This window comes from Rhinatrema bivittatum, chromosome 6 (assembly GCF_901001135.1).
Source record: "Rhinatrema bivittatum chromosome 6, aRhiBiv1.1, whole genome shotgun sequence".
NCBI classification, from domain to species: domain Eukaryota; kingdom Metazoa; phylum Chordata; class Amphibia; order Gymnophiona; family Rhinatrematidae; genus Rhinatrema; species Rhinatrema bivittatum.
In genome coordinates, this window is record NC_042620.1 from 27,045,938 (window position 1) to 27,073,290 (window position 27,353).

General features: G+C 45.6%; 1 protein-coding gene across 10 annotated transcripts in view; it reads right to left on the reverse strand.

Moving 5' to 3' along the window:
- The window catches only part of LOC115093445 (actin-fragmin kinase-like), a 256,956-nt gene that overhangs the window by 52,907 nt on the left and 176,696 nt on the right, over nt 1-27,353 (reverse strand). For 7 of the 10 annotated variants that reach the window (XM_029605161.1, XM_029605160.1, XM_029605159.1 and 4 more), the window contains one exon: nt 11,078-11,912. The exons of 2 other annotated variants lie outside the window; for them this stretch is intronic. In XM_029605161.1, coding sequence (XP_029461021.1) covers nt 11,231-11,912 — 682 coding nt within the window. In that variant the 3' untranslated portion in view covers nt 11,078-11,230. Of the gene's footprint in view, nt 1-11,077; nt 11,913-12,184; nt 12,214-27,353 lie in introns of those variants that run through there. One more of the 10 variants, XM_029605169.1, reaches the window with a different exon arrangement.

Genomic DNA, 27,353 nt, shown 5'->3' on the forward strand with positions numbered 1-27,353 from the left:
TACTCTCTGTAGGAGATGGTGGGGATGGCAAATCTGTATCAGAAGATGTATCATCACCCCAGGTATCATAAGGATCATGTGGGGCTTGCAGACCTGAAGGACCTGGTTGAGGATCCAAAGGCATCGATGGAAATCTGGATGGAATCGGTGCTGCAAGCGGAACTGTAAACGGCATCGAGGGCTTCGGGGCTGCCGATGGAATCGGTGCCGGTCTTGGAATCGATGGAGCCGAGGGATAAATCGGTGGAGAGGTATGCGAAGGCACCGATGGGACTACTCCGGACGGGGGAATCCGAAACGGTGTTTCTCCTGCCGATGAGAATCCTGCCGGAGACGATGGTGTAGTCGGTGCTACTGGAATCACCGATGGAAGGGCCCGCATGAGTGCCTCCATACGATTCAGTAGCGGTGCCAGCGCTTCCACTAGAGGCTCGGTGGTCGGTTCCCTCCTCGGTGGCGGAGTCGGTGCCGAGGTCGGTGCCTGAGGCGGTGCCAGAATCGGTGCCGGAGACGGTGCCGGTGGAGGCTGGAACCTTTGCATCGCTTTCTCGATGGCCTCCTGGACCAGCCGGTCCAGTTCTGCCCGGAGACCAGGGGTAACGATACCCGGCTCGTCGGGAGAGGGAGGCTGAGGCAGAGCCGGAGGGACCACCGTAACCGGTGGGATCACGGCTCCCACACCCCGAGAGGGTGAGGGTTTCCTCGATGCCTGCGAACGAGACGTGGACGGTGCCAGGTCTGACCGAGGCTTTTTTTTCGGTGGCTCGGCCTGTTCAGAGGTCGATGGCTGTGGATCCTCGACGGGCCGAGACTTGTGCCGCCGATGGCGATGTTTGTCCTTCCGATCTCCTCGCCCATCCGGGGAGGGGACAGGAGTCGACGGCCGAGAAGTCATCGGTGGTGGACGGTCACCGGAGGGTTGACGGTGGTGGTGCAACTTCGACGGTGCCGGTTCCGATGACGTCGATGCTATCGATGGTGTTGGGGTGGGTGCATGGAAGAGGAGCCCCATCTTCTCCATCCTGGCTTTACGACCCTTAGGTGTCATTAGGGCACATTTAGTGCAAGTCAGGACATCATGCTTACTTCCCAAACACAGAACACAGACCCTATGGGGGTCTGTGATGGACATAGTCCGGGTGCAATCCGGACAACGACGGAACCCCGTCGCCATGGCCTAGGGCCAAATTTAGCCGCGGGATCAGTAAGTGCAAACAGGCCTCAAGGGCCAAAATCGACGGCAGTCAATGAAAATCGGCAAAAAACTTACCGGATTCCGCGAAGGTGACAAAAATTTGTCGAAGGGAGACCCCTGAGGGGCAAATTTTCTTCGGAAAGAAAAAACCGAATTCCTGTCAGGAACGTGGTAAGAGAGCTCCTTTCACCGCGTGGCAGCTGCTGCGCGGAAAAAAGAAGACTGGAGGGAGACCCCTGCTGGCTGCAGGGTCGGTGCCTTGCTGGGCATGCCCAGTAGGGGCCAGTCAAAGTTCTGTTTAAACTTTGACAGAAGTTTTCCGTGGTGGGCTCCATCCTCGATGTCACCCATTTGTGAGGACAACCATCCTGCTTGTCCTGTGAGAATATAAATTCCCCCAATACCATGGCATCTGGAAAACATGTCAGTCAATTGGATACCAGATTTCTTGACCAGTACAGGCATAGCTTGTGGTTGAATGGTGCTGTAAATACAGATCTAGCCATATTATCTGCAACAGGTGAGAGAGGATTGGCTGTAACCTTATTTAAAGGCCATTTGTGAGATTAAGAACTGCCATACGGGGTCAGACTGAGATCCAACAAGCCCAGGCTTCTGTTTCCAACAGTGGCCAATTCAGGTCACAAGTAGCCGCCAGGATCCCAATTTGTACATAAATTCCATGACAACTCAAAAAATCTCACGCTTGTCTTTGCCTGCTAAATTGCATTAAGAAATTGGTTTTGTGTAATTGCCCAGTTGGCGATTCTGTGTATTTCTTCATAAGGCCTTGTTTGTTTATAGATGGGGACCATTGTTTTCAGTTTTTATTTTATTTTGTGTGATAAGTTATGGCCGATTTTAAAAACCATACACACGGGCCAGGCCTTGTGCGGGCCAGACAAATTTTCGAAGAGGCCCGGTCACGCACATAAAGGCAGATACGCAAATAAGTGCCAGGCCTCTTCGAAGGGGCGGGCCAGGGGTGTGTTCTGGGCAGGGAGGGGTAAGGCGAAGCACAGGCCAGGACAGTGCCTTGTTGGCTCAGGAGCTGAAGTAAGTTGCGAAACAAAAAAAATAAAAGGTACATAAGAACAAGCCATACTGGGTCAGACCAAGGGTCCATCAAGCCCAGCATCCTGTTTCCAAACAGTGGCCAATCCAGGCTACAAGTACCTGGCAAGTACCCAAAAACTAAGTCTATTCCAAGTTACCATTGCTAATGGCAGTGGCTATTCTCTAAGTGAACTTAATAGCAGGTAATGGACTTCTCCTCCAAGAACTTATCCAATTCTTTTTTAAGCACAGCTATACTAACTGCACTAACCACATCCTCTGGCAACAAATTCCAGAGTTTAATTGTGCGTTGAGTGAAAAAGAACTTTCTCAGATTAGTTTTAAATGTGCCACATGTATGGAGTGCCCCCTAGTCTATTATCTGTTTAGGGAGAGTTTAGGTAGAGTTTAGGGACTGGGGAGGACAGGGGAAGAGGAAGGGAGTTTAGATAGGGGGTAGGGAAGCTCCCTCCCAGTCCGCTCCTGGAGCAGACTGGGAGGAAACGGAACCGCCCGAATGCATCACCACGTGGAAGTTGCATAATTTCTCCCTTCCCCCTTGCATGCGCCACCCACACATACAGGGCATGGATTATAAAATCTGATGCGCTTGGCATGAATGCGTACCAGGAAGCGCACTTGTGCACTTTATAAAATTTACTTAGTGTTTATTACAACAAAGACAAAAAAACCAGTGTGTGTGTGGGGGGGGGGGGAGGGGGGTGTAGGTAAGATTCAATAAGGCCGATGCAATAAAGTGCATCCAGCCTAGTGCACAGCGTAATGAGCTGTTAGACGCATGTTTTGGAAACACTGAGAGGAGAGGATCACCTTGCTGGTGGCTGAAAGGAATCAGTAAGTTTTTGCTTGGGACATTGACATTGACTTTTTTAAAAGTATTGGGGCAAAGTTAACTATTTGGGAATATTATTTAGTGTGTTTGTGTCTTTAATAGTCAGTCAGTGAATAAAACAAGTTAGACTGTTTGCATTTTTAAATAGTCAGTCAATAAGGTAGCAGTAGGTAGGCAGTGAATACACAAGTTAGACTGTTTGTATTTTTAGTCAGTCAATAAGGTAGCAGTAGGTAGTGTGTTTATTTTTTAAAAGTCTGCCTGACTATTAAAGTGTCCTCCAGACTTTTAAAGAGCTAAGTGTTTTATTTAATAAATAACTGAGTGCATTGTATTGAAAAACAAAAAAAACACACAAAAAAAAACCCCCCACAAAAAAGTAGCCAGAAGCTAGAAATAAGCTAGGAGCAGTATATACCAAAGTAAAAAAGTTGAATAGTTCAGCTCAGTTACTCACCTTGGAAAGGTGTTGAGGTAGTGTGATTAGGTTTGAATAGGGAACAACATTTGTTAATCAAGGGAGCTGTGAGTCACTCAGGCTGACTAACTAAAGTTAGACTGTTTGTAATTCCCAACCCTCCCACCCCTCGCCCACCCACCCCAAGCTCATCCCTTAATTTATAGGCAGGTGCCACTTGCACAAAAAAAAAACCAAAAAAAAAAACCCCATCAACAAAAACTTTATTGAGAATTCGATCAGACCCCAGTAGGCCACTACCAGACATATAGTGAATTCACTAATACATTTAAAGGAACTTAGACACATTCCTACTCCCATAGCAACCTAAAACTTAACTAGGAACTGATCAAAATTGAGATGAAGGCAGCAGTCCAGCAGCAAGAGGGGGGCTTCCCAGTCTTTTGCATCGAGTGTCACATGTATGATTTTTTACCCACCGGTGAGAAGTTGTACATGTGCATGCGATGCAAAGAGCTCCTGGCTCTCAGAGAACGAGTCCGATCTCTGGAGGCTAGAGTGGCAGACCTGGAGGAGCTGAGGGAGACAGAGAGGTATATAGATGAGACCTTCAGGGACATAGTAGTCCAGTCCCAACTTCAGACTGGCAGCCCTGGTGCTGCCTTGGAGGAAGAAGGTCTCATAATGGGAGAGCACCAACCAGATGTAGCGGGAAAGGATCCTGTAGCAAGGACCTGCTCTCTAGGTGATGCATTGTCCTTTCGCACTGAGGATATCCCCCCAAGGCCTACTGCCCAGGAGGGAAGGGTTAGGACGGCCGTCATAGTTGGTGATTCGATTATTAGGAATGTAGATAGCTGGGTGGCGGATGGGCGTGAGGATCGTCTGGTAACATGCCTACCTGGTGCGAAGGTGGCGGACCTCACGCGTCACCTAGATAGGATTTTAGACAGTGCTGGGGAGGAGCCGGCTGTCGTGGTACACGTGGGCACCAACGACATAGGAAAATGTGGGAGGGAGGTTCTGGAAGCCAAATTTAGGCTCTTAGGTAGGAAGATTAAATCCAGAACCTCCAGGGTAGCATTCTCCGAAATGCTCCCTGTTCCACGCGCAGGTCACCAGAGGCAGGCAGAGCTCCGGAGTCTCGATGCGTGGATGAGACGATGGTGCAAGGAAGAGGGATTCAGTTTTGTTAGGAACTGGGGAACCTTTTGGGGAAGGGGGAGTCTCTTCCGAAGGGATGGGCTCCACCTTAACCAGGGTGGAACCAGACTGCTGGCGCTAACCTTTAAAAAGGAGATAGAGCAGCTTTTAAACTAGAACAAAGGGGAAAGCCGACAGTCGCTCAGCAGCGCATGGTTCGGAGAGATGTATCTTTAAAGGATACTAATGATGCATTAGAATTAGGGCATCCCGACAGTGAGGTTCCAATAATTAGAAAAGTAGTCCAAGTGCCTGTAACTAAAAACTCACCTGAGCTAAAAAATTCTAACTTATCCCTATCAATTAAAAAGCAGAATAAAAATACAATCAAAAAACAAACTTTGAAATGTTTGTATGCTAATGCCAGAAGTCTAAGAAGTAAGATGGGAGAATTAGAATGTATAGCAGTAAATGATGACATAGACATAGACTTAATTGGCATCTCAGAGACATGGTGGAAAGAGGATAACCAATGGGACAGTGCTATACCGGGGTACAAATTATATCACAATGACAGAGAGGAGCAGTCGGGAGGAGGTGTGGCGCTTTATGTCCGGGATGGCATAGAGTCCAACAGGATAAACATCCTGCATGAGACTAAATACAAAATTGAATCTTTATGGGTAGAAATCCCTTGTGTATCAGGGAAGACTACAGTGATAGGGGTATACTACCGTCCACCTGGTCAAGATGGTGAGATGGACAGTGAAATGCTAAAAGAAATTAGGGAAGCTAACCAAATTGGTAGTGCAGTAATAATGGGAGACTTCAATTACCCCAATATAGAGTGGGTAAATGTATCATCGGGTCACGCTAGAGAGATAACGTTCCTGGATGGAATAAATGATAGCTTTATGGAGCAATTGGTTCAGGAAGCGACGAGAGAGGGAGCAATTTTAGATCTAATTCTCAGTGGAGCACAGGACTTGGTGAGAGAGGTAACGGTGGTGGGGCCCCTTGGCAATAGTGATCATAATATGATCAAATTTGATTTAATGACTGGAAAAGGAACAGTGTGCAAATCCAAGGCTCTCGTGCTAAACTTTCAAAAGGGAAACTTTGATAAAATGAGAAAAATTGTTAGAAAAAAATTGAAAGGAGCAGCTACAAAAGTAAAAAATGTCCAAGAGGCGTGGTCATTGTTAAAAAATACCATTCTAGAAGCACAGTCCAGATGTATTCCACACATTAAGAAAGGTGGAAAGAAGGCAAAACGATTACCGGCATGGTTAAAAGGGGAGGTGAAAGAAGCTATTTTAGCCAAAAGATCTTCATTCAAAAATTGGAAGAAGGATCCAACAGAAGAAAATAGGATAAAGCATAAACATTGGCAAGTTAAATGTAAGACATTGATAAGACAGGCTAAGAGAGAATTTGAAAAGAAGTTGGCTGTAGAGGCAAAAACTCACAGTAAAAACTTTTTAAATATATCCGAAGCAGAAAGCCTGTGAGGGAGTCAGTTGGACCGTGAGATGATCGAGGGGTTAAAGGGGCATTTAGAGAAGATAAGGCCATCGTGGAAAGATTAAATGATTTCTTTGCTTCGGTGTTTACTGAAGAGGATGTTGGGGAGGTACCCGTAATGGAGAAGGTTTTCATGGGTAATGATTCAGATGGACTGAATCAAATCACGGTGAACCTAGAAGATGTGGTAGGCCTGATTGACAAACTGAAGAGTAGTAAATCACCTGGACCGGATGGTATACACCCCAGAGTTCTGAAGGAACTAAAACATGAAATTTCAGACCTATTAGTAAAAATTTGTAACTTATCATTAAAATCATCCATTGTACCTGAAGACTGGAGGATAGCAAATGTAACCCCAATATTTAAAAAGGGCTCCAGGGGCGATCCGGGAAACTACAGACCGGTTAGCCTGACTTCAGTGCCAGGAAAAATAGTGGAAAGTGTTCTAAACATCAAAATCACAGAACATATAGAAAGACATGGTTTAATGGAACAAAGTCAGCATGGCTTTACCCAGGGCAAGTCTTGCCTCACAAATCTGCTTCACTTTTTTGAAGGAGTTAATAAACATGTGGATAAAGGTGAACCGGTAGATATAGTATACTTGGATTTTCAGAAGGCGTTTGACAAAGTTCCTCATGAGAGGCTTCTAGGAAAAGAAAAAAGTCATGGGATAGGTGGCGATGTCCTTTCGTGGATTGCAAACTGGCTAAAAGACAGGAAACAGAGAGTAGGATTAAATGGGCAATTTTCTCAGTGGAAGGGAGTGGACAGTGGAGTGCCTCAGGGATCTGTATTGGGACCCTTACTGTTCAATATATTTATAAATGATCTGGAAAGAAATACGACGAGTGAGATAATCAAATTTGCAGATGACACAAAATTGTGCAGAGTAGTTAAATCACAAGCAGATTGTGATAAATTGCAGGAAGACCTTGTGAGACTGGAAAATTGGGCATCCAAATGGCAGATGAAATTTAATGTGGATAAGTGCAAGGTGATGCATAAAGGGAAAAATAACCCATGCTATAATTACACGATGTTGGGTTCCATATTAGGTGCTACAACCCAAGAAAGAGATCTAGGTGTCATAGTGGATAACACATTGAAATCGTCGGTTCAGTGTGCTGCGGCAGTCAAAAAAGCAAACAGAATGTTGGGAATTATTAGAAAAGGAATGATGAATAAAACGGAAAATGTCATAATGCCTCTGTATCGCTCCATGGTGAGACCGCACCTTGAATACTGTGTACAATTCTGGTCGCCGCATCTCAAAAAAGATATAATTGCGATGGAGAAGGTACAGAGAAGGGCTACCAAAATGATAAGGGGAATGGAACAACTCCCCTATGAGGAAAGGCTAAAGAGGTTAGGACTTTTCAGCTTGGAGAAGAGACGACTGAGGGGGGATATGATAGAGGTGTTTAAAATCATTAGAGGTCTAGAACGGGTAGATGTGAATCGGTTATTTACTCTTTCGGATAGTAGAAGGACTAGGGGACACTCCATGAAGTTAGCATGGGGCACATTTAAAACTAATCGGAGAAAGTTCTTTTTTACTCAACGCACAATTAAACTCTGGAATTTGTTGCCAGAGAATGTGGTTCGTGCAGTTAGTATAGCTGTGTTTAAAAAAGGATTGGATAAGTTCTTGGAGGAGAAGTCCATTACCTGCTATTAAGTTCACTTAGAGAATAGCCACTGCCATTAGCAATGGTTACATGGAATAGACTTAATTTTTGGGTACTTGCCAGGTTCTTATGGCCTGGATTGGCCACTGTTGGAAACAGGATGCTGGGCTTGATGGACCCTTGGTCTGACCCAGTATGGCATTTTCTTATGTTCTTATGCTATATCTCCCGCTGCAATAAGGTGATCAGCACATCCAAACCGTGCAACCAAACAAAGGCATAGCTAATAGCACTCATCCCATGTAAATGGCATTTAGATGAGGCTATTAGCTATTACCCTGCAATGCAAAAAGTCTCCATATACCCAAGGCACACTTTTTAACCCATAAAATTTTAAGCCTGCTGGAGCAGGAGTAAAGTCTTACCGCACATCAAGAGCTTAACTTGAAAAAACAAACAAACAAGTCTGCTTTTCTGAGATTCTTCTTACTTCATAGCGAGGTGATACTAAGTAGGAATAACCACAGAAAGCAGCACCATGCCATAAAAAAAAAAAAAAAGTCTTAACCTAAAAAAACAATTGGTGGGAGCACAATATACTGTGCCTGTGGATTGTGCCAGTAATAAAGCTCCCATGGGAAAAATGGACCTAAAAAATTGAGCATGCCTTTTACTAACCGGCGTACAGCCTCACTGCTGGACACCCCATGCAATGGACGCATGCTAGGGATTGTAGAGATTACTTACCTGATAATCTCGTTTTCCTTAGTGTATGCAGATGGACTCAGAACAAATGGGTATAGTGTGCTCGTGCTAGCAGTTGGAGACAGATCTGACGTCAGCACGAGTACATATACCCCGCAGGAAGTGCAGCAATTCAGTAATCTTCCTTGCAAAAGCTTTATGGATATATGTGTGACTGACCGATCGATTAAATGAATAGGATTACCCTGACCAATTGATAGTAGCTGGAGACCACCAGTGTTCTCAACCGGAAGGCGTCGACACCCGGCGAAGCACAGGCCAGGACAGTGCCTTGTTGGCTCAGGAGCTGAAGTAAGTTGCGAAACAAAAAAAAAAAAAAAAGGTACATAAGAACAAGCCATACTGGGTCAGACCAAGGGTCCATCAAGCCCAGCATCCTGTTTCCAACAGTGGCCAATCCAGGCTACAAGTACCTGGCAAGTACCCAAAAACTAAGTCTATCCCATGTTACCATTGCTAGTAATAGCAGTGGCTATGTTCATAGTCAACTTAATTAATAGCAGGTAATGGACTTCTCCAAGAACTTATCCAATCCTTTTTTAAACCCAGCTACACTAACTGCACTAAGAACATAAGAACATGCCATACTGGGTCAGACCAAGGGTCCATCAAGCCCAGCATCCTGTTTCCAACAGTGGCCAATCCAGGCCATAAGAACCTGGCAAGTACCCAAAATGTTATACATAAATTTCATAATACAGCAATGGGCCAGACGTTAGCTTGTAGCTGTTGAAGGGTGAAAATAAAGCATGACAAATGGCTGCTACTCTTACAGATTTATAAAAGTAAGATACAATACACAGGCAGTGCTCATTACTAGTCATGACAAAGTAGTTTGCCAGAGTGAAGTGGGCACATACATTCATTGTCAGCCCTTGACTCAAATATCCCTTTTATGTGAAGCCAAGGTTTCTTTTTTTTGTTCTCTAGAAATTAAAATTATACAATGCATAGTGCTTACTTTGCACAAGTATTTCTGTACTTTTAACATCTTCAATAATGGTAACTGTGGCTAGAGGCACCAGAAAAGCTTCAGTTTCTGGCTAGAGACATAGGAAAATCCTGGCTTTTTGACAGCAGTTCCTGATAAACTTTTGGATCTGTAGTGCTGACTTCAAAAAGCAGCAGCAGGACCATAAATTCCACCAGGCATTAGGATGAAAGGGCAAATAAACCAGGACCGATCTAAAGTCCCCCACTAAGACAGTGGCTCTCAACTCAGTCCAAGTATATAGCTAAGACAGTTGCATACATTGAGGCTGATGTACTATAAGAAACTGTACACACAATTTGCCAAATACTTTTTTACCTCTAAAATTTATATGGAAATAAATCCAGTAGAAAAACAGCAAAGTCTTGCTAATGGAAGTTTGACAAAAAAAAAACCACTACACTTTGTCCAGGCTGTGAAGAAAATTTCACATGGAGATTTAGAGAATGAGCAGCTTTCCATGATTTTACATCACAGCAACTCTAACTTAAGTTAAATACATTTTCACAAGAGTACATTTTCATGTAGTTTTACAATTTGCAAAGCATAAAAATTTCATGTCGTCCACTTCATGTGTGGAAAGGGAAGAAGAGAGTGCACACCATTTGCCATTTTTCAATATGAAGGGGACTCTGCAAAAATTCTCACTGTGGTGTATCGGCCTTGATGGAGGCAGTGCATGCAAATCTCCCATTCATATGCAAATCTGACTGGCCAGGAAGTGGCCAAGATAACATTGGGAACCATTGGCACAGATTAAGATCAAAGGGCTGCATGTCCCTGCTCAAAAGAGATTATAGTCTAATACCAAAGAGGCCGATTCAGTATAGTGTGCTTGGCCGAGCGCACCTTTAGCCCCAGTTTGGCCGCGTGTTTTCCACGCGCTATTTTAACCCCTTATATAGTAAGGGGTAATAGCGTGTGGAAAACGTGCAGCCAACACAACCCCCCCCCCCCCCCCGAAACTAATAGCGCCCGCAACATGCAAATGCATGTTGATGGGCCTATTAGTCATTCCCTCGCAATACGGAAAGTAAAATGTGCAGCCAAGCCGCACATTTTACTCTCAGAAGTTAATGCCTGCCCAAAGGCTGGCATTAATTTCTGCCAGCACCGGGAAAGTGTACAGAAAAGCAGAAAAAAATGCTTTTCTGAACACCCTCCGACTTAATATCACAGCGATATTAAGTCGGGAGAGCGGGCGATATTAAGTCGGGAGAGCGGGCGCCCATGCCAGGCTCCTGGCATAGGCGCCTGCTCGCTGGTTCTCCCGCTAAGTTTTCTGTATCGGCCCGTTAGTCATTTTGCTGCCGTTAGTCCACTTGCATAAAAAGTGAAAAACAAAATATAGAAGGTGATATATTGTTAGTCAAATAAAAAGGTATTTCTTGGATTCGTTTTCAAGAGCTAATACTCTTTTCTTCAGGTCAGAATTCTTGACTAACTCTCAAAAGTTACTCAAGAAATTATGAAGTTAGTCTAATAATAAAGTATCACCTTTTTTTCTGTTTTTGTTAACTTTAATCCTTAGCATAAAGAGTAGTGGTGGTGAAATTCAAGTTAATTCACAGCCAAATACATGTACAATCATACAAGCCTGGAATCCTTCTCTCTAGGATAAAAGCATTCTAGATTTGTAGGGATTAAACATTTAAATGTTGCTTGGTTTCATTTGCCATAGGGTGATTTTGCGGGAGTTAGACAAAGGCTTCCCTCCTATGAGGAGGAGAACATCAGGACAAATGGGTACAGTCATGTCCAGAGAGCTGATATGCTGAGATTGAATGCCTTGATCTTTTTCTACAATTTCAGCAGTGCAAATAGCTTTATCTTCTACAAAAGGGCTAAAAAGGTTCTTTTCTGTAGGCAGTATACTCTGTACTTCATTTGTAAGGCTATCCTCAAAGCAGGTTTGCAAAGTGCAAGAATAGACTGGGAGATCAAGAGACTGTGTAAAGGTTTTCATTTCCAGCTCATTGCCATCAGAAATAGCAGATACTTTGTTAGTGCGCTGGGAGTAAAAGTAGCCAAGTTTGTAAGGCACCTGCTTTGAGGAAGTTTCCTTCTGTTCTGCCTTCCTGTGATTCAGATGATTTAGTGAGGAGTGTTTATGTTCTGGCTGGAAGCTACAACCCATTCCTATCAAAGAATGAAAAACTTTGGAAGGATGGCTTGCATCTTGGGGAATGGCTAGTTTTTTCCAAGTTTGAGAGTTGAACTGGAATTTCCAGAGGTTATTCACAGGCGTACAGCTTGGTCTGCTCCCTCCAAAAATCAACATGGAATCCCGGCACACAATAGACGAGTGTCCCACTGTCTTTGGAGGTCCGTAACTAAAACAAAAGCAATTAGTAAATCTAGTAAGAAAAGAGTGCAACAACCCATAAGGACTTAAGTTTTAAACATAAAAAAAAATAAATCTATCAGTCTAAGATTGTTAGATTATGGGCCCTTATTTAGCATTAAAAGCTAAAGCACAGTAAATCAGGAAGTATCAGGCTCAGAAACGTTCAATTAAACGTGACCAAAGAACCCAGTCTAATCAGAACACAGGACTTCTTAAAATAGAGAAAACTGTGTCACAGAAAGGAAAATTGGTTCTTACCTGATAATTTTCATTCCTGTAGTACCACGGATCAGTCCAGACTCCTGGGTTCATTCCCCCCTGCCAGCAGATGGAGACAGAGAAAAGCTTCGCTGACTCTGCATCATAACCCCCAGTGCCCCCTGCAGTTCCTCAGTATATATCTATACCAAAGCAGAAAATAGCAAAAAACGTTGAACAAGTAAACGAAAACCAATAACACAGAATGCAGAAGAGAACAATCTTACAGATGAGCGGACGACTCTCCCCTAAATGTTCCCCTTCCCTAATTAGGTGGGCTCTGGACTGATCCATGATACTACAGGAATGAAAATTAGCAGGAAAGAACCAATTTTCTTTTCCCTGTATGTACCCTGATCAGTCCAGACTCCTGGGATGTACCAAAGCCCTTATACAGGGTGGGACCTGGAGAGTCCCGCTCGCAGAACACTCTCGCCAAAAGAAGGGGATGCCGTATTCCCCACATCGAGACAATGGTGCCTTGCTGCAGCGACTTCTAAGTCGCAACCCTCTAAATTTCCTGTGGAGAAACAAGTTGTGCTTCTGCCCATGAGGTTGCTTGCAAACGTGTCGAATGAGAACGCAACCCTTCCAAAACTGGACAACCCCATGTGATATACGCAGAAAAAAATCGCCTCCTTCAACCAACGTGCAATATAGGCTTTAGAAGCCTTGGAACCTTTGTCCGCACCACTCCACAGCACAAAGAGATGATCGGACCTCCTAAAGTCATTCGTAACCTTGAGGTAATGCAACAAAGTAACATCCAAACATCTGAGCTCCCTCACATGAGGATCAGATGCCAGTAAAAAAGGATTGGATAAGTTCTTGGAGGAGAAGTCCATTACCTGCTATTAAGTTCACTTAGAGAATAGCCACTGCCATTAGCAATGGTAACATGGAATAGACTTAGTTTTTGGGCACTTGCCAGGTTCTTATGGCCTGGATTGGCCACTGTTGGAAACAGGATGCTGGGCTTGATGGACCCTTGGTCTGACCCAGTATGGCATTTTCTTATGTTCAGTAAGGCAGAAAAGTCCGGAAGCTCTACTGATTGATTGACATGAAATGCTGAGACCACCTTTGGTAAAAAAAAGAAGGTACCGTCCCATAAGGGAACTCCCATCAAAATTATATAGCTGATGTGATTATTAGTTGTTGCTATTATCAACACTATTTATCTTGTAAAATGCGTTAATATATCTTTTCAAAAGAGAGGAAAAGACCTCAGCACTGGTGACTACTGAATATTTCATCAGACTTTATACCAGTAGATGCAATCATGGGCCTAGAGAAACTTCTCACAATTTTATTCCATTTTTATTTATCCCAAAACCTTTTTTATTTTTGTTAAAAAGCAGAGTTGCTTACCTGTAACAGGTGTTATCCCAGGACAGCAGGATGTAGTCCTCACAAATGGATGATGTCACTGGACAGAGCCCTATCACAGAAAACTTTCTGTCAAAGTTTCTAGAAACATTTGATTGGCACACTGAGCCTACTGAGCATGCCCAGCATGCCATGATCCCTCGAGCCACAGGGGTCTCCCTTCAGTCTTGTTTGTAGCAAAAGGTGCAAGCGAAAAATAAAATAATAAAATGTTTCGGACCCAACTCTGCGGGGTGGCGGGTGGGTTTCATGAGGACTACATCCTGCTGTCCTGGGTTAACACCTGTTACAGGTAAGCAACTCTGCTTTATCCCAGGCAAGCAGGATGGTTGTCCTCACATATGGGTGATTAGCAAGCTACAGGATGAGTCATATTTTAATTGAAGCAACAGCACATAATTTGTGGTGTACTGTTGGGAAAAAATGAGGCAGCCTGAATCACAGCAGGTGGATGTGGAAGAAGTTGGTACTATACTGGAAACAAGTTCAAGACAGATTGGCCAAAGGCTGAATCTTGGCGTCCTTCCTTGTCCAAGCAGTAATGGGCTGCAAATGTGTGAAGAGAGCTCCATGTTGCAGCTTTGCAGATGTCAGTTAATCGGCACTGAACGATAGTGTGCTACTGAGGTTGCCATGGCTCTCACTGAGTGCGCCTTTACTCGTCCCTGGAGAGGAAGGCCTGCTTTGTCATAGCAGAATGCAATACAGTCTGCTAGCCAATTGGAGAGAGTTTGTTTGCCCACTGCAACTCCTGGTTTTTTTTTTTTATCAAAAGAAACAAAGAGTTGTGTGGATTTCCTATGGAATGCAGTGCAGTCCAGGTAAAATGCAAATGCATGTTTACAGTCCAAACACAGCTACAGAAAAGTAAAGAAAACTTGAAAATTTTTGAAAACCCTACCTAGGAAGGTAAGAGGGAGAAAACTATAAAAAAGAATCTCACATGAATTGAACAGGCAAAGGAAAGAATTTTATTCAGTCATAAGAACATAAGAAATTGCCATGCTGGGTCAGACCAAGGATCCATCAAGCCCAGCATCTTGTTTCCAACAGAGGCCAAACCAGGCCACAAGAACCTGGCAATTACCCAAACACTAAGAAGATCCCATGCTACTGATGCAATTAATAGCAGTGGCTATTCCCTAAGTGAACTTGATTGATAGCCATTAATGGCTTCTCCTCCAAGAACATATCCAAACCTTTTTTGAACCCAGCTACACTAACTGCACTAACCACATCCTCTGGCAACAAATTCCAGAACTTTATTGTGCGTTGAGTGAAAAAGAATTTTCATCCAGTCAAGTGAGAACCAACCAGCTCCACAGAAAAAAACAAATTGAAAACGTTCTTGCATGACACCCTCAATGTAGAGGGTAGACATAGGTAGAGCTCTGAAAGCTATTAAGTCAGCTATAGTGGTCAGGCTCTATTTGAAGACATCACAAATCTATGAAGACTCATATCTTGCTTGTCCTCAGAGAATGGATATTCTCAGAAAAGTGCAAAATAAAATCAGCCAACACAAGTTTGCTAACCACAAACTGTTTTCTATAGACAGCAGGATGAATTAGCCATGACATACAGGTGATGCAATCCAGCAGCACCAAACAGATTCCTCTATCTAGCAGAGCTTTTAGCTCTACTAAGCATGGGTGGATGTTCATACGTTGAAGTTGCCTCGTGAGCCTCCTCAGTCAATAATACAGCTTAATCTAGCTAGGTAGCTGATTCTCCAGGGAGGCAGGCAGATATTTATCAATATCAATTCATCGTATCTATGGAAAACACTATTTTGCTTACCATAACTTGCTTTTTCCATCATTAAGCAGACTGAGGGCTGGATTTACTAATGATGCAAGGCATAATGAATCCCACAATAACAGGGGGGGGGGGGGGCGGTCCTGCGATAGCCGGCAGCGATCGCACCTCCATGGTAGTTATTCAGCACGAAACTGACAGCGATAAAGGTGCTTACCTTTTGCTGTCGGCGCAGTCTTTGCGGCATCAGCCCCAGTGCAGCCACAACTCCTCCTCTTCAGGGGCTGACGCGTGCAAAAGGTCCCTTATCGCGTACGATCCACTTGGTAAAAGACCCTCTGAATTAGCTATGACATGTGAGGAGTCCCAAGCTGAAGGTTGCAGCAGAGTGTTTACAAAATAAGTATCCTAGACTCCACCATGGGAGAGTAGACTACTGCGAGAACAGGTTGAATAAAACTGCTTGTCTGAATTTACTGTCCTTTCTTAAGAGATTGTCCAGACAGTTATGGAATATAATGGTGTGGTCGGACGACCACATTGCAGATATGCAGAGGTCTTCAAACATGTAATGCTCTCAAATGGGCAACAAAGAGGCCATAGCTGTCGCTATGAGGCTAGAGTGACAGACCTGGAGGAGCTCAAGGAGATAGAGTGGTATAAGAGGAGACCTTCAGGGACATAGTAGAGAAGACCCACCTCCAATCTGGCAACCCCTATGCTGTCTTAGAGGACAAAGGTCGCTTGGAAGGACAGCATCACCTTGGTGAGGCAGGAAACAATCCTTTAGCTAGGTCCTACCCACGGGCTTGGAAACCGGACGCTGGCAAAATTGAGCGTCCAATTTTCGACCCGACAGCCACGGGCTGCTTTTCTGTGCACTTTTCTGGTGCCAGAAGAAATTAGCACCTACCTTTGGGTAGGCATTTTTGGCGTTTGGGTAGGCGTTTTCGGCCCCTTACTGAATAAGAGGTAACGCTAGCACGTCGAAAACGCTCTGTTGGAGCGCACTGTACTGTATCGGCCCGAAGGTGATGTAGTATCCTCTCACACTAAGGATGTGTCTTCAGGAGCAGTGCCCAGGAAGGAAGGATTAGGATGGCCGTTGTAGCTGGTGATTCGATTATTAGGATCGCTTGGTAACTTGCCTGCCTGGTGCGAAGTTAGTGGACCTCATGCGTCACACAGATAGGATTTTAGATCATGCTGGGCAGGAGCCGGCCATCTTGATACATTTATTTTATTTAAAGGCTTTTCTATACCGACATTCATGAAAAGACATATCACGTTGGTTTACATTGAACCAAGGTTAGAAATACGTCAAACAGGGTGGTTTTAAACAGGGTTTAACATTAAACAAGAAAGGATGGTCACGAAAATAATGGTGGAGGTAGTTGATAATCAAATAGACAGCATATAAACAGAAAACCATAGAGTAATGTTGAGATTACTTACCTGATAATCTCCTTTTCCTTAGTGTATGCAGATGGACTCAAAACAAATGGGTATTGTGTGCTCGTGCTAGCAGTTGGAGATGGATCTGACGTCAGCACGGGTACATATACCCCCACAGGAAGTGTAGCTATTCAGTAATCTTCCTAGCAAAAGCTTTGTGGATATATGTGTGACTGATCGATCGATTAATCAACAGGATTACCCTGACCAATTGATGGTAGCTGGAGACCGCCAGTGTTCTCAACCGGAAAGCGTCGACACCCGGCAGGGTGGAAGCCCTATTATAAGCAAAACATGGCTTACCGTGAGTCGGCGAATCCCCATGTATACCGGGCAGCTGGGCGGGATGCTGAGTCCATCTGCATACACTAAGGAAAAGGAGATTATCAGGTAAGTAATCTCAACATTTCCTAGCGTGTAGCAGATGGACTCAAAACAAATGGGATGTACAAAAGCTACTCCTGGACTGGGCGGGAGGCTGCCCGAGGACCGTGTAGGATCGCCCTCGCAAATGCTGTGTCCTCCCTGGCCTGGACGTCCAGACGGTAGAATCTGGAGAAGGTATGGAGGGAGGACCACGTCACCGCTTTGCATATCTCTGCAGGCGACAGCAGCTTAGCTTCTGCCCAAGAGGCCGACTGTGCTCTGGTAGAATGAGCCTTGACAAGCAGAGGCGGTGGTTTTCCCGACTCTATGTAGGCTGCCTTGATAACTTCTTTAATCCAGCGGGCGATGGTTGGCCATGAGGCTGCTTCCCCTAGCTTCTTCCCGCTGTGCAGGACGAACAGGTGGTCCGTCTTTCGTACTGCTTCTGACATTTCCAGGTATCTGGACAGCAGTCTGCCGATATCGAGATGGCGTAGCATTCGACCTTCCTCCGACTTCTTCAAACCGTCCGTGGTAGGCAAGGATATGGTTTGGTTGAGGTGAAAGTGTGAGACCACTTTGGGTAAAAAGGAGGGAACTGTACGAAGATGGATGGCCTCTGGAGTGATTCTGAGAAATGGATCACGACAGGATAGTGCTTGTAGCTCTGAGATGCAGCGTGCTGAACACACAGCCAGCAAGAACACCATCTTCAAGGTTAGCAAACGGAGGGACAGGCCTCGAAGGGGCCTGAAGGCGGATCCCGCTAGAAATTCCAATACTAGGTTGAGGTTCCACAAGGGCACTGGCCACTTCAGTGGTGGGCGAATGTGTTTAACTCCTTTAAGGAAGCGTGAAACGTCTGGGTGTTTGGCAATGGAGTTGCCGTCACTCCTGGGACCGTAGCAAGACAGCGCTGCTGCCTGAACCTTGATGGAGCTGAGGGACAGACCCTTCTGAAGTCCATCTTGTAGGAAGTCCAAAATGATAGGAATCTTCGCGGTATGTGAATTGGTGCCGTGAGAGTCGCACCAAGCCTCAAAAACTCTCCAGATCCTGATATATGTTAGTGATGTGGAGAATTTGCGTGCTCGGAGGAGTGTATCTATAACCGGCTCAGAGTATCCCCTTTTCTTCTGTCGAGCCCTCTCAATGGCCAGACCGTAAGAGAGAATTGAGCCGGATCCTCGTGGAGGATGGGACCTTGCCGCAGCAGGTCCCTGTGTGGAGGCAGGGGTAGAGGGTTCCCTGCCAGTAGTCTTCTCATGTCTGCGTACCAGGGTCTTCTTGGCCAGTCCGGGGCCACTAGAAGAACTAGGCCTCTGTGTCTCTGAATCCTGTGAACAATGGCGCCCAGCAGGGGCCATGGAGGAAAGGCGTACAGCAGGATCCCCTGAGGCCATGGTTGTACCAGGGCATCGATCCCCTGAGCCCGAGGATCCCACCTGCGGCTGAAATATCTGGGAACTTGAGCGTTGGACCTGTCCGCTAATAGGTCCATGGCTGGTGTCCCCCATCGATCCACAATTATCTGAAAAACTGTGGGTGACAGCTGCCACTCCCCCGGGTTTAGGCTTTCTCTGCTGAGGAAGTCTGCCGTCGTGCTGTCCTTCCCAGCAATGTGGATGGCGGAGATGTCCTGGAGATTTGCTTCCGCCCAAATCATCAGGGGAGCTATTTCTAGGGACACTTGTTGGCTTCTGGTTCCGCCCTGTCGATTGATGTATGCCACCATGGTGGCATTGTCTGACATCACTCTGACCGCTCTGTCGTGAAGTCTGTGGGCAAATCGCAGGCACGCTAGCCTGACTGCCCGTGCCTCTAGTCGGTTGATGTTCCACCTCGACTCTTCTCTGGTCCACCACCCTTGGGCGGTGAGTTCCTCGTAGTGTGCTCCCCATCCGTTCAGGCTGGCATCTGTGGTGAGCAGAATCCAGGTTGGGGAGGACATTCTTAACCCCCGGCTTATGTGGCCGGGCTGCAACCACCACCGTAGCTGATACCGCACTCTGGCCGGTAGAGGTAGGCGTACGGTGTAGTTCTGTGATCGTGGGCTCCATCGAGATAGAAGGGCACGTTGTAACGGTCTCATATGAGCCCGCGCCCATGGGACCACTTCCAGAGTGGATGCCATGAGGCCGAGGACCTGTAGGTAATCTCGAGCTGTGGGCCGGCTGGCGCTCAAGCAGGACCTGCAGATAACTCTGGAGTTTTGCTTTTCTCTTGGCGGTCAGGCTGACCTTGTCTTCTCGGGTGTCAAATCGGACCCCTAGGTATTCCAGCGACTGGGACGGCTGTAGGGAGCTCTTGTTTACGTTGACTACCCATCCAAGGCTTTCCAGAAGAGCTATAACTCTGTTGGTTGCCCAGTGGCTCTCCTCCGGTGACTTTGCCCTGATCAGCCAATCGTCCAGGTAGGGATGGACGAGGATTCCTTCCTTCCTGAGTGCCGCCGCCACTACTACTATTACCTTGGTAAAGATCCGCGGCGCGGTGGCTAACCCGAAGGGTAAAGCCCGGAACTGGAAGTGCTGATTCAGGACTTTGAAGCGTAAATAGCGCTGGTGATCCCGATGGATTGGGATATGCAGGTAGGCTTCTGACAGATCTAGGGAGGTGAGAAACTCCCCTGGCTGTACTGAATTCTTGACAGACCGTAGAGTTTCCATGCGAAAGCTGGGGACCCGTAGGTGTCGATTGACTGACTTGAGGTCCAGGACGGGCCTGAAAGTGCCCTCCTTCTTGGGTACTATGAAATAAATGGAATAATGCCCAGAAGTTACCTTTTCCGCAGGTACTGGGATTATGGCTTTAAGGCCAGGAGCCTCTGTAAGGTCACTTCTAGTGCCACTGCCTTGAGTGGCGAACAAGGAGATTCCACAAACTTGTTCGGCGGAAGCCGAAAGAAATCCAGGTAATATCCTTCCCGGATGATGGCGAGGACCCACTGGTCCAAAGTGATCTCGACCCACCTGCGGTAGAAGAGGGTTAGCCTGCCCCCTATGGCTGCTACCCTCAGATGGGTCGGCTGATTGTCATTGTGGGTTACAGCCGTGGCCAGAACCCGGGCCGGTTCTCTTCTTGGTGTGCTTAGTCCGAAAGGGCTGGTTCCTGGCCTGAGAACGAGGTGCTTGATAGCGAGTCCTGTAGGGGTTGAAGTGCTGCGAGTTTCTACCTCTGGATGGTCTAGAAACAGAACGCTGGCTCCTCCTTGACCTGTCTTCTGGTAGACAGGGTAATGGAGAGGCACCCCATTTAGTAGCCCAGTTCTCGAGGTCGCTGCCGAACAGTAGGGAACCCTTAAAGGGCATTCTTGTGAGCCGTGTCTTGGAGGACGAGTCGGCCGCCCAATTGCGTAGCCAAAGCTGTCTCCTGGCTGCCACTGAGGAGGACACTCCCTTGGCTGCCGTACGGACGAGGTCGGAGGCTGCGTCAGTGAGAAATGCGAGAGCTGATTCCATGTCTTCTCCCGGGGTGTTGTTTCTTGCAGCAAGTCGCGATTCGAAGGGACATGGCTGCCACCTCAAAAGCTTGTTTCAGAATGGTGTCCATGCGTCGGTCATGCGTATCCTTGAGGGCCGCTCCCCCCTCCACCGGAATGGTGGTGCGCTTCACAATTGCGCTAACTATGGCGTCTACCCTGGGGCACGCCAGCAGCTCCTTGGACGCCGGATCCAGAGGGTATATGCCAGACAAGGCCCGACCCCCTTTGAATGAGGCCTCCGGTGCCTTCCATTCCAGCTCGATTAGCTGCTGTGCTGCTAGTAGTAGGGGAAAGTGGTGAGCCGTTTGGCGCAGGCCCTCTAGCAGGGGGTTCTTTATAGGGTCCCCTGGGGGGTCCTGGCCCGGAATGGCCAGCTCCGATAAGCATTGTGAGACCAGGCCTGGCAGATCATCTTTCCGAAAGAAGCGTCTCATGGTCCGATATGGTTCTATCTCAGAGGGACGTTCACCCTCCTCGGGGGGCTCCTCACTTACCTGGGAATAATCCGAATCCCCATAAGCGGGGCTGTCGGGTGGTGAGTGGCTGCGCCTAGGTCTCGAGGGTCCAGGGACCGGATCAGCCGGAACGGGAGGACCCATTCGAGGAGCAGACTGCATCTGGACAAAGGCGTGAATCCCCTTAAATAATTCCACCCAGGAAAGCGAAGCCGGATCTGGCCACTGGTACACATGGATTCAGAGACCACTCATGGGGATGGAGACATCGATTGAGATGGTCTGGCTAGTATGTTTGGTATGCCTGTTAGATAAGTGGCCCGGAGATGCATGGAGTGTGCAAGGGCCCAGGCCCAGATCTGCACTGCTTCCTGGCAGTGCCAATAAGAGCCTGTGCATCCCTGCTTGTTTGAGTACCACATTGCCACTATGTTGTCTGTCTGTATCCACACAGTTTTGTGCGAGAGGCAGTATTTGAAGGCATAAACTGCATAACGTATGGCTCGAAGCTCCAGGAAGTTGATGTAAGACTGTTCATCGAGCGGAGTCTACACATCTTGGGTTTGGAGGTTGTTAATACAAGCTCCCCAACCCAAGTTGGATATGACCGTGGCCAAGGTCACCTGAGGAATTGGTTACTGGATTGGTGACATGGATTAGGGACGAAAGCGGTTAAATGGTTTAGAGCCAATGAATTTTAAAGTGCACTGAGTTTTTCCCCATGGCTAGTCTGGCTATAGGAGTGACATGGACCATGGAAGCAATGTCACCCAGCAATGGGAAGAATTGATGGGCTGAGGCTATGTTGCATGCGCGCAGAGATGTGGACAGTTTGATAGGATGTCTGCGTGATTGCTGGGCAGGAAGGCCTTTTGGGCTGTAGTGCCCAGATCTGCTCCGATGGAAGCAAGGAGGTGAGACGGATCCATATGGGATTTATGGTAGTTGATCAGAAATATCAGTAAATATGGTAGACTTATAGTGAGTCTTAGAGAATTTAGAGCTCCTTGTTTGGATTGACTCCTTATTAGGCAGTCAACCAGGTAAGGAAACACATGAATGCTGTTTTTTCGTAGATGAGCGGCAATCACTGCTAGGCATTTGGTGTAATACACGAGGTGTCAAAGCTAGTTCGAATGGCAGAACTTGGTATTGAAAATATGCTGTTGACTCACTATGAAGTGTGTTGAAGGTCCTGAGAATAGAGTCAACCTCATTGTTATAGTAAGGGAAGCATGGTGCCAAGAGTCACCATTCTGAACTTTTCTTTGTGAAGAAATTTGTTGAGATTTCTGAGGTCCAAGATGGGTGAAGGTTGCCTATTTTCCTTGGAAGTAGGAAATAGTGGGATTAAAATCCTCTGCCTTGCTGTGTCCGGGGACCGGTGTCCTGAGCCCTGGTCCTCAGTAGGATGGACTGTTCTGTTCTCTGGCAAGGTTTCAAAATCCAGAAGCCTGCCCAACTGGCGGAGCTGGTGTGATCTGGATATCAGTTGTTGACATGTATGTGCTTTTTGAAGTGGACTGGTTGGTCTCACGCAGGAGCTGGATAACACTCGTGTGAGCAGTGAAAGGTCCTTCTAACATCCCTCTTCACTGGTTTTATAGCCGAGGAGGGAGGATTTGCAAGAAACTTAGAGAGCTGTCGCAGGGTCTCGTGGTGGTCTTGCAATTGAGCCACTGTCTGCTGGACCTTGTGCACGAAGAGATGATCTGCGGTGCATGGCATATCAGCTAGTTTATCTTGGGCTTCGGGCCGTAAATCAGGGGCTGTAAGCCAGGTCACCATCTGGCAACGGGAGGACGTTTCGAAGCAATCATATGTTGTTCGAACTTCATGTTGATGGCAGCGAGGTTCCCTTGGTGTTGTATCAAACATAGCTGGTAAAACAGCAATATGTGACGCCAACATGGATTCCCGGAAGATTTTACAACTTAGACCCTCCCGAAAACTTCTGGTCCTCTTTAGTGACCAGGTCGAAAGGGATGTCATTTGGAGAGATCATCTCCAATCTTCTGGTGGAGAAGGATCCGAGAGGAGGTTGGTTTAGGTCTCGATGGGATCGGTGCTGAAGTAGGATTAGAGTCCTCATCGCCCTTCGAGGATCCCGGGATGGGTATAGGGGCCCGTGGAGACTCAGAAGGATGAGTCGGCGTCAATGACTTAGGCTGTCGTTAGTAGGGTACCGATGAGGGCAACGAGGCGGTGCCACAATGGTGCGAATATCGATGGCTCTAGTGTTGGTGCCGGTATGGGGGCCGGCATCGATTGAGGTTGTAGATTCCAGAAGGCATCGAGGACAGCCTGGCAGACGAGGACGTCCAGCTCCTCCCTGGAGTTGGTTTAGGTAACGCAGCTACAGGGGGAGGCAGGCTAGGCATTACTGGCACTTCCACATGGATCTGTGGTGGGTCAGTACCTGGCACCGGTGTCAGTGGGGAACGCCTCGGTGCTGAGGAGCATAGAGACTCTTGTACCCAAGCCCGCTTCACAAATGGCTCGATGGACTTCGATGCTGATGTGGTGTCAGTGCCGGCGACAATGTTTCTCTCGGTACTCAGCCCTGTCATTCTCCAGCACCGAGGAAGATGCCACCGCTGTCCTGGATGGCATTGGTGATGGACGGTCACCATGCCTCTACTGCTCCTGGTGTTGTTTTTCACCTAAGGATTACACAGGGGCTCTGGTTAAGGTCCCGAAGTATGGAGCGTTTTCGTTAGTCGAGGGCTCTGAGGCATCGATGGCAGCTTCGATGAAATTGAAGGCGGCATCGAGGGCGGCAGCGATGGCACGGATGGTGGCCTCAAAGGCATTGATGGAGGCATCGACCGCAGCCGCAACGGGATTGATGGCGGCCTCCATGACATCAATGGGAACCGTGGACGCCCTGATCCCCCTAGCCCCGATGGACCCGGTGAAAGATTGCAGCAAGGACATCCGTGGGCATTGTGGGGCAGACCGAGTGTGATAGACATAGGGAAAAAAAAAAAAAAAAAAAAGAAGGCTCAAAACAGTTGGTAACCCGGGGGAATCGACAGTGAGGTGACAGGAACCAACCGGAGAACACAGAATAGTACTCACCAATCGTCGATGAAAATGTACGCGAAGGGAGATCCATGAAGGGAAATTATTTGTGAAGTAAAACTTCAAGTTTTTCCGTGAGGAAACGTTGTGAGAACAAATCTCACAGAGCTTCTTAAACGCGAGGCAACTGCAGCGCGGAAAAAAAAGAGACTGAAGGGAACCCCTGTGGACACAGGGATCATGGCAAAAGTGACAAAAGTGTTCCGTAATAGGGCTCTGCCTAATGACATCACCCATATGTGCGGACTACCATCCTGCTTGTCCTGGGAGAATACAAGGACTAGAGGCACTCCATGAAGTTAGCAAGTTACACATTTAAAACAAAGAAAATTTGTTGCCAGTGGATGTGGTTAAGGCAACTAGTATAGCTGGGTTTAAAAAAGGTTTGGGTAAGTTCCTGGAGAAGTCCATAAACTATTAATCAATAGGGAATAGACATTGCTTGTTGCTGGCATTAGTAGCATGAGATCTGTTTAATGTTTGGGTACTTGCCAGGTCTTGTGACTTGGATTGGCCACTGTTGGAGACAGTATTATGGGCCTGATGGTCCCTTGGTCTAACCAGTATGGCATATCTTATGGGCATAAGTCAAACCGGATAAAAGTTCTATAGGAAAAAATGCCATGTTGAATCTTTATGAATAGAAATTCCAGGTGAAGAGGGGAATAAAATAGCAGTGGGGGGTGTTACCTTTCACCTGGCCAGAATAAACAGACAGACAATGAAATGCTAACCAACTCTCTCTCAACCAACTATTAACCAATTATAGTTATAATTGTTTCATAATTATTTATAATTATATATTATATATATATTATATATTATAATTATTTCATAATATATTATAATATATCATAATATATCATAATATATCATAATATATCATAATATATTATAATTATTTCATAATTTTATAATTGTTTCATAATTATAGTTATAATTATGAAACTATTAACCAACTCTCTCTCAACCTCCAACCCACCCTTCTCCCTCCCCGCACTCCCAAACTTTTTTCACTTTTTTCCCTTTTCCACTCGCAACCTCAACCCACCCTTTTCCCTCACCCCCGCCACTCCTCCCATCTGACATAACATGTATATTCCAGCTGTATATATTCCATATATATATATTTCCATGTATATTTCCGCTGATTATAATCCATGTTTTCTGTATTATTAATTTATTGTTTTATGTTAATTTATAGTTTGTAATTTTGTTAACTTATTGTTCAATTACTTAATTCTGTCCTATCTTCCGACATCCATGTTTTTACTCTCCCTGTTTTAATGTAACTTCTCTTTTCCACTTATACGTTAATTGATTTTTCCCCTTGTTCTAATGTAAACCGGTACGATAAGACCTGGTCTTGAGTGTCGGTATAGTAAAAGAAGTTAAATAAATAAAATAAATAAATAAAGTAAATTAGAAAGGCTAGCAAAATCAGTAGCAAAGTAATAACAGGGGAGTTCAATTATCCAAGTACTGACTGGATGAACGTCACATCCGGACATGCTAAAGAGGTAAGGTTCTTGGATGAAATAAATGATTACTTCATGCAGCTGCTAGTACAAGAACCAACAAGAGGGGAATCTATTTTAGACCTTGCCCTTAGTGGAAAACAAGATTTAGTGTGAGAGGTAACAGTGTTGGAGCCACTTGGCAATGGTGATCACAAGTTCAAATTTGACTTAACTGGAAGTAGGACACTACAGAAATCTACTGAAATTGTATTTAACTTTCAAAAAGTGCACTGATAAAATAAGTAACATGGTTAGGAAGAAACTGAAAGGTGCAACTGCAAAGGTTGAAAGTTTAGATCAGGCATGATCGTTGTTTAAAAATTCCATCTGGGAAGCCCAGACCAGATGTATTCCACACATTAGAAAAGGTAGAAAGAAGTCTGAATGACTACCAGCATAGTTAAAAGGTGAGGTGAAAGAGGCTATAATAGCTAAAAGAACATCTTTCAAGAACTGGAAAAGGGATCTGAATGAAGAAAACAGGAAACAGCATAAGAACTGGCAAGTTAAATGCAAAGCATTGATAAGGAAGGCAAAGAGAAAATTTGAAAACAAGCTTGACATGGAAGCAAAAACTCATAATAAAGACTTTTACAGGTATATTCAAAGTAAAAGCGCTTGTGAGGGAGTTGGTCGGACCATTAGATAATCAAGGGGCAAAAGGGACCCTTAGGAATGACAAAGCCATAGCAGAGAGACTAAATTAATTCTTTGCTTTGGTCTTCATTGAGGAAGATTAAGATACCCATGACAGAAATATTCATAAAGTGATGATTCAGAGAAACAAACAAATCTCAGTGAACCTGGAAGATGTATTACAGCAAATTGACAAGCTAAAGAGTAGCAAATCACCTGAACCAGTTGGTATATATCCCAGAATGCTGAAAGAGCTGAAAAATGAAATTGCGGATCTGCTATTGGAAATTTAAAAACTATCAATAAAATAGTCTATGGTACCTGAAGATTGGAGTGTTGCCAATTAGACACCAATTTTTAAAAAGGGATCAAGGGGTGATGTGGGAAACTACAAACCAGTGAGTGACATCTGTGCTGGGCTAAATGGTAGAAACTATTACAAAAAACAAAATTGCTGAACATATTAGATAGACAATTTAATGGGGCAAAGCCGGCATGGATTTAGCCAAAGGAAGTCTTGCCTCACCAATTTTATTTTTTGAGTGAAAAAATACCAATAAACTAGAAAAACACCCTATCACAAACGATTGGACAAATGTGGCTGTCATTCCAAATTGTAATAATGAATGGTGGGAGATGGTAGTTTCATAAACTGTCCAAAACAAGTACCTCTATCGCTCCATGGTGCATCCTCATCTTGAATGCTGTGTGCAGTACTGGTCACCACATCTCAAAGATATAGTAGAATTAGAAAAGGTACAGAGAAGGGCGACCAAAATGATAAAGGGGATGGAAGAAATCCCCTACGAGGAAAGGCTAAAGAGGTTAGGACTTTTCAGCTTTGAGAAGAGGTGGCTGAGAGAAGATATGATACAGGTTTATAAAATAATAAGTGGAATGGAACAAGTAAACGTTAATCGGCTGTTTACTCTTGAAAGCACAAAGACTAGGGGATACAAAATGAAGTTACCAGGTGATACATTTAAAACTAATAAGAGAAAATATTTTTTTTTTTACTCAAC